General features: G+C 46.3%; 1 protein-coding gene across 2 annotated transcripts in view; it reads left to right on the forward strand.

Annotated features, from left to right (window-relative positions):
- The window catches only part of EDARADD (EDAR associated death domain), an 82,827-nt gene that overhangs the window by 14,156 nt on the left and 54,752 nt on the right, over window positions 1–13,919 (forward strand). The window contains exon 1 of one of the 2 annotated variants that reach the window (XM_010820445.4): window positions 1,938–2,835. The exons of the other annotated variant lie outside the window; for it this stretch is intronic. Coding sequence (XP_010818747.1) covers window positions 2,805–2,835 — 31 coding nt within the window. The 5' untranslated portion in view covers window positions 1,938–2,804. Of the gene's footprint in view, window positions 1–1,937; window positions 2,836–13,919 lie in introns of those variants that run through there. 2 annotated transcript variants of the gene reach the window in all.

Below are 13,919 nucleotides of genomic sequence, written 5' to 3' on the forward strand. Positions count from 1 at the left end.
GAGTTGGACTGTGAAGAAGGCTGAGCACCGAAGAATTAATGCTTTTGAACTGCGGTGTTGGAGAAGACTCTTGAGAGTCCCTTGGACTGCAAGGAGATCCAACCAGTCCATTCTGAAGGAGATCAGCCCTGGGATTTCTTTGGAAGGAATGATGCTAAAGCTGAAACTCCAGTACTTTGGCCACCTCATGTGAAGAGTTGACTCATTGGAAAAGACTCTGATGCTGGGAGGGATTGGGGGCAGAAGGAGAAGGGGACAACAGAGGATGAGATGGCTGGATGGCATCACTGACTCAATGGACGTGAGTCGGAGTGAACTCCGGGAGTTGGTGATGGACGGGGAGGGCTGGCATGCTATGATTCATGGGGTCGCAAAGAGTAGGACATGACTGAGCGACTGATCTGATCTGATCTGATCTGAGTTACAAAAGCCCTTTCACCATGACAAGGCTGTGATCCATGGCGGGGATTTTTATATATACATGATTTCATTTCACTTTCACAAGCCTACACATTCTTACAGATTTGGAGTTTCGATTACTTGCTAAAGTAACACAAACTCTTGGTGAGAGACCCATGAGTCAAACCCAGCATGTCTGACTCTTCGTGATTTATTGTGATTCTGAGATTCATGAGTTAATTTAGGTGCTATTAAGAAAAGTAAAAAATGTCTATTTTAAAGAATGTTTTAAAACACTCTGCAGGCATCAGTAGAAGCCAAAGCAGGACAGTGTGACAACAAATAGATTGTATGGGAGCACTTTGGGAACTCTGGTGGATGATAGTTATTCTTTAGTTAGTTTTTTGTAAATTAAAAAAAATAGTTCCATTTGCATTAGCCTTTAGAGTTCACAAAACACATGGGAAAAATAAGGTAATGAGGGGTTATGGTTGCAATTCATAAGATCAGGTACAAGGAAATAGAATGAAAAGGAATAATAACCTTTATTACATATAGTGCATTTTCTTTTAAAAAATTAACCTTAAAGTGTGTTTCTGCGACCCGTCTTCTATTTGATATAATAAGACTGGGAGTAATAAAACAATGAATTCAGAGTTTTGAAAAGCAAACCAGCTTTAGAGCAACGCTTGAGGTTGTGTTCCTGACTTGATATGTGGTTGTTGACAACCAACCTCAGAAATAATTCCACCTTCATGAGAAGTAAAGAACCACAAACCAAACCTCAGAATGGATGCTAAAACACCCTTTAAAAAAATTTCCCTTCCTATCAGAAGGCAGACCAAAAGGAAGTTCATCCTCCCACCCACAAATTCCCCAGCAAGCTCTCCATCAGAAGGTCCACATTCAGCTTGACCCTCTTCTCTGAGCCTCTAGTTCCGCCCATGGCATATTCTAGAGAATAAGGCAACGATCTGGAGAGTGCCATGGGCCTCAGGACCACTAAACAGATGGGGAGAGGCACTAAGCAGGCCTCTGGTCGCCAAGAGGGTATGTATGATAGATACTTTCTGCTTTCCCACATTTTTAGAGCTGGGTTTTAGCTAGATGCTACTCCTTTCTGATAAATTGACTAAAAGCTATTAGTTATCTCTTTCCAGTTAATTTCTACCTTTCAATTCTTACCTGTGAAGAAAGACAGAGATTATTTTAAACCCTTAAGAGATTCCTTTTAAATTACCTGTAACCACTGTATAATAAAAGATTTATGATTGATGCTAAATTTAGTTAAAATATAACCATCATATATATTCTGAGTAAGCGATTCCAGTCGTGCGCACGTAACTGGAATAAAATGAAATGAAAATTAAAATTTTAAAAGACCTTTTTTTTTTTTGCTTTTAAATATTTTTTAATACAAAAATACCCATACACAATCTTCCAAACACAAAGGCCACTCTCGGCCTTTGGGGTACCATGTGCTACCGCCAGTTTTGAGACAAAAACGTGAAATTCACTTCTGGGGGGATATACTGAAATGTAGATTTAAGAGCTGCCGGTCGGGGGCGAGGGGGGCGGGGGTGGAAATAGCATTTAAGTTCAGAAGTTGTATTTAGACTTTGGTTTACTAAAGAACCGATTCGGCATTTCTAAGGGAGTGCTAAGCTATTTTTCTAGCGAGGCTGTGCGACCGTGTATCAGGCTTCTTTTCACTCCTTTTGTGTTGCACTTAACCTGGAGGTCACGCAATAACCAATGCCAAAGAAAAATCAAAACAGAAATTATTAGCGTGTGCCATCATGCAGCGGCGTTCTCTGCCTAAAGATCAGGAAATGGTTTAAATATCAGATCGCCGCCAGGCATCTCAGCCCAGGCCTGTGCGCGGAGGGAAAGTTGCGTCCCGATTCAGGGCGAGATGAGGAGCCCGTAGGGCTACCTGTGACTGCAGCCAGGTTTTAAGGCTAATTAATAATTGCTTCGCCGCCGGTGCCGGGCAGCAGACACGCGAGCTCCGCGGCGGGACCTGCCGGGGGGACCTGGACGCGGGACTGGAAGGGAGCCCGTGGCGGGCGCTGGGAGTCCCGGGCAGCCGGGGACTCCTCCCCACGCCCGGCCTGTGGGACCCGGGTTCCCTCCTGCGCCTCCGGAGGGTTGCGGGGGGGGATCGGGACGCGCGGGCAGGGGCTTTGCTAATTGCCAAGCAGGAAGTGAGCGCGGGGAAGAGCTGCGGAGAGAGGGAGGAGGAGACGCAGGAGGCGCTGGAGGAGGAGGGGCGCGCGGAGTCACTGAGATTTGCTCCCCGCGCGTCGGGACTGCAGGGCTCCCTGGCTCAGCACCCGGCTCTCCTCCCCAGTCCCGGAGGCCGCCCAGGCCCCTCGGGAGCCCGTCGGCCCCACCCCGCCCCCATGGCTTCTCCGGACGACCCTCTGCGCGCAGGTAAGGTGACATCGCGCCGCGCCCTCACCTGGAGCGGGGACCGCGGGTCGCGAGATCTGGAGGTGCCAGCGGCTGCGGCAGGGTTGTCGGGGCCGAGCTCCCTGCGAGCCCTGAGGGGCGACCTGGGACCACCCTGGACCGCGGCGCCCCACCCAGGGTCGTTCAGGTCGGATCAGGAGACGCCGGAGGCGCCCGGGCCCCGAGAGAGCGGCTGCTGGTGGCACCCGCCTCCTGCGCCCCCCGCAGCCCCCGCCAATCCCTCGGATGCCTGAGACTCCCCTTTCCTCTTCCCACTCTGTGGCCCCAGCCGCTTTGTTCTGGACCCAGGGTGCCAGGTTGAAACAAGCCTCTCAAACCTCTCAGGCAGAGGAGAGCGCAAGGGGTGGGTGGGGGTGCTTTTCTTCCTCCCGAGCTCGTTCTTTCTCCCCACTCACGTGCTTTTTCATTTCTCCTCCTCTCTCCTCGTTTCACTTTTATTAAATGCTTTGAGTTCTAAATTTTGGCTCTTGGAGCTATTTCGTAAACCGCAAAACCAAGAGGTGGCTCCCACCTGTGGGATCCCACCTGTAGAGGCCTTGGATTAGAACGGCCGCTAGTTCTGTCCTTATCGTTAAACATTGTTTGTACCTGAAGCCAGAATCCATCCTTTTCTTCCATCTGACTTGAAGTTAAGAACCGTAAAACACTGTGTTGTACCTGAGGTCAAGATCTAGCTGTTAATCTCACTTGAATTTAGAATCTTTCTCAGACTTCACCTTCGAGAATTATCTGACCTTCCTCTCCCATAACCTTGGCTAATCCTCAATGAATGTTTGTTGAACACCCAAATGAATGAATGATGTATTCCCCAGAGCACACTGGGGCTGTTTCTAGTCTCCTTGAGGCAGGAAAGGTTAGAGAGAAACCCAGGTATATGGAACTGCTTAAAGACGTGTTTCCTGTTTTATTTCTTGGGCAGCATGGGCGCTTGACTGTTTCATTGTTCACTTGGGGCTTGAGCAGTTAGGAGGAGACAGACAGTACCTGGAGGTGAGTCAGAAGATCACTAAATTGGCATTGTGATGTGCTAGATCTGGGAGGGCTTCCTGGAGATCTTGAAGGAAGATCTAAATTCTTCTTCAAGTGGGGAATGGTAAACATTTTATCCATAAGAAATGGAAAATAAATGTTTGGATATCCTTCTCCTCCCTCATTTTCATTGTTTGAAAAAACAAGAGAAAATTGAGGGAGAAATTCTGCCCTTGTCCCCCAGCTCTCGCCTCCACATCCACCTCCTCTTCTGAAAACCTGACTAGGTATAAGAGATGTTAAGCTAGATTTTATGAATGGTGGTTTCAGATCTTATTAAATGATGATGGTGAGGGAGATTAAAAAATATCTTTATAGGAACCCGTTGAATGGGGATATATAGGAAGTCTGCTTGGGCCCCCCACTCCCCCCCAGTCAGTGGCACCGGAGAAGGTGGGGGCTGGGACACAGCATCACGTATAAAAGCGTCAGTGAGTCAAAAGTATGATGAGGCCACCGGGGCAACTAGTGGGATCTTAGATGGCAGCAATAGCATCGCAGGATCTAGAGTTTCAGTCATGGTATTTAGTCTGTGTGGCCCAGCCAAGATGGAAGCATACAACCGGAAACAAAGGGGCTTGGAAATCCCAGCACACGTGGTAGGACGAGAGAGCCAAGGATGTCGTTCGGTATGAACCTGTCTCTTTTAAAAGGTAGAACCTAAACTTATAGTGGACTCTTTTTGGCTTCCTACAAGGGATGGGGAGCCCTCCTAAGTAGAGATGTCTCTGTCACTTGCAGAGATGCTTGAGAACATCTTCAGGCATCTGAATATACCCTCATGTCCATTCCCACTCTGGAATTCTACCAATTAGATAGAGTTCTTCCATTAAAAAGAAAGATTAAAAAATGACTTCTTTCTGACATCTCATTTCATTTCTATAACCACCAGGACACACCCACTTGCCCCTTTCATTTCTGTAGTGAAGCCACAAGTGGTGATAATGTGGAACTTGTTAAATGGAATTTTCCCGTCTCTACCCCAAACCTAGTTACCATGCTCTCTCACCTGATTTCCTGCACTGACCTCCCAACTTGTGTTTCCACACCCACTCTTGCTTTCCATCAACCTGATCACCTGAAAGTGGCTAGAGTGACGCTTTAATATCAACTCAGACCTGTCCTTCCTCTACTTAGAAACCTGAGCTGACTTTCCCATCTATCTCAGTCCTTTAACAGTGTACTCTGTACATGGACCTCTAGGTCTCACTTCTGTTGGTGAGCCTGCTCTGTCTCTCTGCGTTGCAGCCATGCCACCTCCTCTGTTTCCTCGAGAGCCCTGGACCACCTGCCTCCTGGCCTTTGCACATAGAAGTGAAAGTGAAAGTGAAGTGGCTCAGTCGTGTCCGACTCTTTGCGATCGGTGTACTGTAGCCCACAAAGCTCCTCCGTCCATGGGATTCTCCAGGCAAGAATCTGGAGTGGGTTGCCATTTCCTTCTCCTGTCCGCTCATCACCCGACTCCAGTTATCTCCTGCTTACCATTCAGATTTCAGATCAAAATGGATATAGATCTGGCTCCATGTTACACACTCTTGGTGCACCCTTCCAGCGCTTGTCACCATTTCTAGCCGTGAAATTTCACCATTGTCTTTCTCCCCCATTAAACTATGAGTTCTTAGACAGAAGGCTCGACAGTTTATCTCCAACACCCGGGCCCATACACAGCACATAGTAAGCCTTGGCTAAACACTTATCATCTCAGTAAATGAATTGTTGTTCAGTCGCTCAGTCATGTCCGACTCTGCAACCCCATGAACTGCAGCACACCAGGCTTCCCTGTCCTTCAACGTCTCCCAGAGTTTGATCACACTCATGTCCATTGAGTTGGTGATGCCATCCTACCATCTCACCATCTCATCTTCTGTCATCTCCTTCTCCTCCTGCCTTCAATCTTTCCCAGCATCAGGGTCTTTTCCAATGATTTGGTTCTTTCCATCAAGTGGTGAAAGTATTGGAGCTTCAGCTTCAGCATCAGTCCTTCCAGTGAATATTCAGGGTTGATTTTCTTTAGGATTGACTGGTTTGATCTCCCTGCAGTTCAAGGGACTCTTAGGAGTCTTCTCCCGAACCACAGTTTGTGGGGATCAATTCTTTGGTGCTCAACCTTTTTTATTGTACAGTTTTTAACATCCATACATGACTACTGGAAAAACCATAGCTTTGGCTATACGGACCTTTGTAGGCAAATGAGTGGAAAATATAAAATGTCACTACCTATGCCTCAAACAGTGACAAACTTAGCATATTAAAAAGCAGAGACGTTACTTTGCCAACAAAGGTCCCTATAGTCAAAGTTATGGTTTTTCCAGTAGTCATGTATGGATGTGAGAGTTGGACCATAAAGAAGGCTGAGTGCTGAAGAATTGATGCATTTGAACTGTAGTGTTGGAGAAGACTCTTGAGAGTCCCTTGGACTGCAGGGAGATCAAACCAGTCAATGCTAAAGAAAATCAACCCTGAATATTCACTGGAAGGATTGATGCTGAAGCTGAAGCTCCAATACTTGGGCTACCTCATGCGAAGAGCCGACTCATTGGAAAAGACCCCAATGCTGGGAAAGATTGAAGGCAGGAGGATAAGGGGATGACAGAGGATGAGATGGATAGATGGCATCACCGACTCAATGGACATGAGTTTGAGCAAACTCTGGAAGATGTTGAAGGACAGGGAAGCCTGGCGTGATACAATCTGTAGGATTTCAAAGAATCATGCACAACTTAGCAACTGCACAATGCCTCAAACTGTGGGCAGCAAAAGCTCTTCCCATGTTGGCATCTTAGAAACTGATTCATCGAGTTAGATATATTAACTGGGTCACCTTGTAAAGTTGAAAAATAATAAAAATCTTTGTATATCCACATGCATATAACAAAGGTGAATAGTATTATACTGTATGATCTTAATTTAAAAAACAACTCTTTACACTAAAAAAATTTACATTGGAAGGAAAATAGTCATGCTGGTTACAGTGTAGTCAGTCTCTATCTCTACCACTAATAAACCATCCAACGTGGAATGAGTCAGAATTGCCTGCCAAATGTGAATAAAATCTGGTTTGCGTTCATACAGATATTAAGGAGAGAAAGAAGGAGGCTTTGAAAGTCAAGGGAGTTGGGGAGGTAGAAGAGTTCATTGCTTCGTTGCAGTGAGTTAAGTGCCCTGGGCCACAGCACACCAGGGTACGTTCTACCTTTGCTCGTTCTCTGGATCTTGTTTGCACTGCACAGTGGAGCTGCTCTCTGGGAGCCCTGGCCCTAGAGACTGGCTCAGCACAGCCCTGTAGGTGGCCTCTCACCTCTCTTGCACCCCTCTGAGCCTTCCTGGCTTGGATGGGTCTGAGGTGGCACCCTGTCCTTCTGGCAAACACCAGTAGCACTAAACCAGGGCTAAAGTGGGAGCATCCTTGTTATCAAAGCTAGGCCAGTCGGTTCCTCCACATCCACCAGAAAGTGGTGACAGGCTGCGATTTTCCTTCCTTCTTCTTTTTTCCTTCCCCTTCCTATGGGTTTTTCCAATGCCCACTTCATTTCTTTCCCTTTCTCACCATGCCTCTAAGTTTTCTTCTCTCTACCCAAGTGTTTTCCCCTCGTCTGTGTCTCCTTTCCGTCCCTTGGTTCATCTCTTCCTCTCCTCTCGCTTCCCTTGCCCTCTTCGATTGGACCCCCTCAGCTTGGCCACCATCCAGAGGCACACCTTCTTGATCCCTGGCTCTTTCTCAGCTTGTTCAGCCCCTGCTCTGAGGCCCAAGGATGACAGAGCAGGGCTGCCTAAGACGGGGAAGAAGATTACACAGCTCTCCTACCCTGAGAGCTTCTGTAATCCCGAATACGGTTAGGGCTCTAGGGCTCCTTTAGACTCAGGAGTGAAAACAGCTGTAGGTCAAAAGAAAAGCTTAGGTACGAAAATAATAACAAAGGAAAAATAAATTAACTCTGATATCACAGGTTCAAAGAATTGCCTTTAATTCTTCCCTAAGAAGTGTAAGAGGCCCCACTGTCTTGGCTCCTGAGAATTGAGAAAGCCAGTAAGCTGTGACACGCTTTCCTCTTTGTTTCCCTGAAAGAACATCTTTAGAGGAGATCTTTGAACTTCCTCTGAAAATCTGTCTCGAGGAACTTTTGGCCCTTATCTAATGTGATTCATAAGGGGAGATGTCTGGACATGACCGGGCTGCTCTTGGGCAACTCACCCGTGTCTGTGTTTCTGTGTTGGGCAGCTCTCCTCCATCATTCCTGGTGGAGAGGCTGCCAGCTGCAGTCCACAGGCTCCAGGGCTCCTGGGAATTCTCATCTGGAAGCTGATGAGAGCTGGGTCTTTGAGTGGATGATGGGTAGATGGGATTTTGCATTTAGAGTTGATGCTGGAATGATGACCGCTTTGGGGAATGTTGGGTGAGTGTATTTTGCACATGGGAAGGACATGAATTTGAGGGCCCGAGAGTGAATCGTTACAGGTTGAACTCTTCCCTGCACCCCGCAAATTTTGTTGGCATCCAAACCCCCAATAACTTAGAGTGTGACTTTATTTGGGAATAGAGTCTTTACAGAAGCAGTCAAAATGAAGTCATTAGAGTGGGCTCTCATGGAATGTGACTGGTACCCTTATAAGAAGGGAAATTCTGGGCACAGAGATCACCCTCCCCCTCCCCCCAGGAAAGCGTGTCATCAGGTGGTCAGTGCATGGACCACTTCTGGTACCCTGAAGGTAGTGGAAAACAGGCAGATTTTGAAGTCAGAAAGTCCCAGATCCAAATTCTGGCTTTTCCTTTGCCCTGTGACTTTGGGCACTGAGTATGGATAAAGGAGAGGCATGGTCCTTTCTCAGAGTGGCTCTGAGAATGAACTGGGACTCTGTGTAAACCAGGCAGCCTCAGGGGGCACTGTATAAGAGGGAGCTGTAATTGTAACTGGGCTTCCTGTGACCGTCACCTGAAGATGCTCCTTTTCCTGTGGGGCCTGTACTTCTCACTACTCATGGACTTAAAAAAAAATTATATACATATATGTAGAATATTTATTTATTAGCATGCAGGATCCTAGTTCCCCAACTAGAGATCGAACCCATGCCCCCTACATTGGGAATGTGGAGTCTTAACCCCTGGGCCACCAGGGAAGTCCCCACTCATGGACTCAGAAAGCTGGAAGAGCATATGGAGGCTCTCTGTTCACCCCTGAATAGTGAAGATTGGGATTTTGAGGCTCAGAGAAGTAAGTGACAGCCTCACTTGCTCTCATGTGGGGCTCTGGGAGCCAGGCTGGGTGTCCCTCCAGCTGCCCAGTGACATCAGTTCACCATTGGGTTTCGCTCATACCTTTTGAGGAGCTCCCCAGGAGATGCTCATATGAATGAAACATCTTCTCACTGCCAGCAGTGAAATCCACTTTGGTCAGTTACCAGCTCATTTGGGGTGATCTCTGCTTTGTGTGGGGTGCTAGTGGTAAAGAACCTGCCTGCAGGAGATGTAAGAGATGGGGTTCAATCCTTAGGTTGGAGAGATCCCCTGGAGGAGGAAATGGCAACCCACTGCAGTATTCTTGCCTGAAGAATCCCACTGACAGAGGAGCCTCATGGGCTATGGTCCATAAGGGTTGCAAAGAATTGGACATGACTGAAGCGACTTAGCATGCACTGCCTCGTGTAGAGTCACCGATCCAGGAGAGTGGAGGCAACTTTGGGAGAGTATAGTGACAGCCAGGAGCAGCAGAAAGGTCCCACCAGCCCCTACTGACCTGCTGGCCTTGCACCTTGGAGCTCATGTGGTCCTTCTTTTTGTGTCAACTCCTTTGTGCTCTTGTCTTGTCTGATATCAGAACCGTGTCTGGGGGCCCAGCCTGCTGTTACCTGGGGCCTGTAAAAATAAACATTTTAAAGCTTCAAAGTAAACTATTTTATTTTATACTTAATAATATTGTCAACATGTGGGTCCAAGAGCTCTAAGAAAATACTTTAGGACAAACGCTTACTGCTAGACTGGTCTCAAATAACCAGGATCAGTCCTCCTCCAGATAATCTTTGGGCACACAACACGGGCCTGGGAGAACAAGCACAAAGGGGGCCCCCTCGGGCCGGGTTCTGGGTCTGTGGGCAGATTTGACACTAACACTTTAGGAAGAACTTGGACCCAGCCTGGTCCAAGTCAGAGGCTGGTATAGTTACCACCATTTGAGTGAAAATAATAAAAAACAGAAACAAAAATGGAACTTCCCTGGTGGTCCAGTGGTTAAGAATCTGCTTTCCAATGTAGGGGGTGCAATTTTGACCCCTGGCTGGGGAACTAAGATCCCACATGCCAAGAGGCACTTAAGCCCACTTGCTGTAACTGTTGAGCCCATGTACTGCAACTGGAGAACCCCCAGCCCACAATGAAAGACCCCGTGTGCCACAACTAAGACCTGAGGCAGCCAAATAAATAAATTAAAATAATAATAATAATAAAAGACCTCAAAGGGCTTCAAAGACTAGTTCTAAACCCGTTGTGGATGTGACTGCTGATAGAAGCAAGGTCCGATGCTGTAAAGAGCAATATTGCAAAGGAACCTGGAATGTTAGGTCCATGATTCAAGGCAAATTGGAAGTGGTCAAACAGGAGATGGCGAGAGTGAATGTCGACATTCAGCGAACTAAAATGGACTGGAATGGGTGACTTTAACTCAGATGACATCTGCTACTGTGGGCAGGAATCCCTTAGAAGAAATAGAGTAGCCATCACAGTGAACAAAAGAGTCCAAAATGCAGTACTTGGGTGCAATCTCAAAAACAACAGAATGATCTCTGTTTGTTTCCAAGGCAAACCATTCAATATCACAGTAATCCAAGTCTATGCCCCAACCAGTAATGCTGAAGAAGCTGAAGTTGAATGGTTCTATGAACGCCTACAAGACCTTTTAGAACTAACACCCGAAAAAGATGTCCTTTTCATTATAGGGGACTGGAATGCAAAAGTAGGAAGTCAAGAAACACCTGGAGTAACAGGCAAATTTGGCCTTGGAGTACGGAATGAAGCAGGGCAAAGGCTAATAGAGTTTTGCCAAGAGAACGCACTGGTCAGAGCAAACACCTTCTTCTAACAACGCAAGGGAAGACTCTACACATGGACATCACCAGATGGTCAACACCAAAATCAGATTGATTATATTATTTGCAGCCAAAGATGGAGAAGCTCTATACAGTCTGCAAAAACAAGACCAGAAGCTGACTGTGGCTCAGATCATGAACTTTTTATTGCCAAATTCAGACTTAAATTGAAGAAAGTGGGAAAAACCACTAGACCATTCAGGTATGACCTAAATCAAATCCCTTATGATTATACAGTGGAAGTGAGAGATAGATTTAAGGGCCTAGATCTGATAGATAGAGTGCCTGATAAACTATGGATGGAGGTTCGTGACATTGTACAGGAGACAAGGAGCAAGACCATCCCCAAGAAAAAGAAATGCAAAAAAGCAAAATGGCTGTCTGGGGAGGCCTTACAAATAGCTGTGAAAAGAAGAGAAGGGAAAAGCAAAGAAGAAAAGGAAAGATATACCCATTTGAATGCAGAGTTCCAAAGAATAGCAAGGAGAGATAAGAAAGCCTTCCTCAGTGATCAGTGCAAAGAAATAGAGGAAAATAATAGAATATGAAAGACTAGAGATCTCTTCAAGACTATTAGAGATATTAAGGGAACATTTCTTGCACAGATGGGCTCAATAAAGGACAGAAATGGTATGGACCTAACAGAAGCAGAAGATATTAAGAAGAGGTGGCAAGAATACACAGGAGAACTACACAAAAAAGATCTTCATGATCCAAAAAATCATGATGGTGTGATCACTCACCTACAGCCAAACATCCTGGAATGTGAAGTCAAGTGGGCCTTAGGAAGCATCACTATGAACAATGCTAGTGGAGGTGATGGAATTCCAGCTGAGCTATTTCAAATCCTGAAAGATGATGCTGTGAAAGTGCTGCACTCAATATGCCAGCAAATTTGGAAAACTCAGCATTCACCACCTGACTGGAAAAGTCAGTTTTCATTCCAATCCTAAAGAAAGGCAATGCCAAAGAATGCTCAAACTACTGCACATTTGCACCCATCTCAGACACTAGCAAAGTAATGCTCAAAATTCTCCAAGCCAAGCTTCAGTAATACGTGAACCGTGAACTTCCAGGTGTTCAAGCTGATGTTAGAAAAGGCAGAGGAACTAGAGATCAAATAGCCAACATCTGCTGGATCATCGAAAAAGCAAGAGAGTTCCAGAAAAACATCTATTTCTGCTTTATTGACTATGCCGAAGCCTTTGACTGTGTGGATCACAGTAAACTGTGGAAAATTCTGAAAGAGAAGAGAATACCAGACCACCTGACCTGCCTCTTGAGAAATCTGTATGCAGGTCAAGAAGCAACAGTTAGAACTGGACATGGAACAGACTGGTTCCAAATAGGAATAGGAGTACGTCAAAGCTGTACATTGTCACCCTGCTTATTTAACTTATATGCAGAGTACATCTTAAGAAATGCTGGGCTGGAGGAAGCACAAGCTGGAATCAAGATTGCCGGGAGAAATATCAATAACCTCAGATATGCAGATGACACCACCCTTATGGCAGAAAGTGAAGAGGAACTAAAAAGCCTCTTGATGAAAGTGAAAGAGGAGAGTGAAAAAGTTGGCTTGAAGCTCAACATTCAGAAAACTAAGATCACGGCATCCAGTCCCATTACTTCATGGGAAATAGATGGGGAAACAGCGAAAACAGTGGCTGACTTTATATTTTTGGGCTCCAAAATCACTGCAGATGGTGACTGCAGCCATGAAATTAAAAGATGCTTGTTCCTTGGAAGCAAAGTTATGACCAACCTAGACAGCATATTGAAAAGCAGAGACATTACTTTGCCAACAAAGGTCCATCTAGTCAAGGCTATGGTTTTTCCAGTAGTCATGTATGGATGTGAGAGTTCAGTTCATTTCAGTCGCTCAGTCATGTCCAACTCTTTGTGACCCCATGAATCGCAGCACGCCAGGCCTCCCTGTCCATCGCCAACTCCTGTAAAGAAAGGTGAGCACTGAAGAATTGATGCTTTTGAACTGTGGAGTTGGAGAAGACTCTTGAGAGTCTGTTGGACAGCAAGGAGATGCAACCGGTCCATCTTAAAGGAGATCAGTTCTGGGTGTTCATTGGAAGGACTGATATTGAAGCTGAAACTCCAATACTTTGGCCACCTGATGGGAAGAGCTGACTCATTGGAAAAGACCCTGATGCTGGGAAAGATTGAGGGCAAGAGAAGGGGACAACAGAGGATGAGATGGTTGGATGGTATCACCAACACAATGGACATGGGTCTGGGTGTACTCTGGGGGTTGGTGATGGACAGGGAGGCCTGGCGTGCAGCGGTTCATAGAGTTGCAAAGAGTCAGACATGACCAAGTGAGTGAACTGAACTGAACTGAAACCCATTGCCTTGCTGGATTGCCCTCTCGCTCTGCTGTTGTCCTTCCGAAAACAACAACGACAAAAATTAAATTCTCCTTGCCCTTCTCATCTTAAATTTCATTTATTCTCAGAGATTTCAGACCAAAGCAAGAGCCTTTGGGCTTCCAAACACTTGTTGTTGGCAATCCATATTTTCCTGTTCACCCCATCACCCTCTGAGGCGCAGATTCTCAAGGGGAATCATTCCCAAACCTGGACCAGAGTAATGCTGATCAGCTGGGTGTGGAAACCAGCTACCTGGACCCCCTCGTGTTACAGGGGAAGAGCCTGAGGCTGAGAACAATTATGCGAGTCATGCAGGGTCACCGTGTTACTCAGATTACTAGGTCTCAGTGGTGTGGTGGCGAGACCCATGCCTTCTCCCAGAGCTCTGTGCGCCTTCCCTTTAACTGTTTCACTTGCATCCTCACTGCTGCTTTGTGGGTATTTCTGCCTTTTCCCAGCTGTCTCCTCCATTTTCTTCTTTATTTTTTTCCTTTTACTTCCTCTCACATTAATGTCTCTATAGGAAAGAAACCCTACGTGTCATAGGATACCTGCACA

This window comes from Bos taurus, chromosome 28 (genome assembly GCF_002263795.3).
Source record: "Bos taurus isolate L1 Dominette 01449 registration number 42190680 breed Hereford chromosome 28, ARS-UCD2.0, whole genome shotgun sequence".
Taxonomy (NCBI): domain Eukaryota; kingdom Metazoa; phylum Chordata; class Mammalia; order Artiodactyla; family Bovidae; genus Bos; species Bos taurus.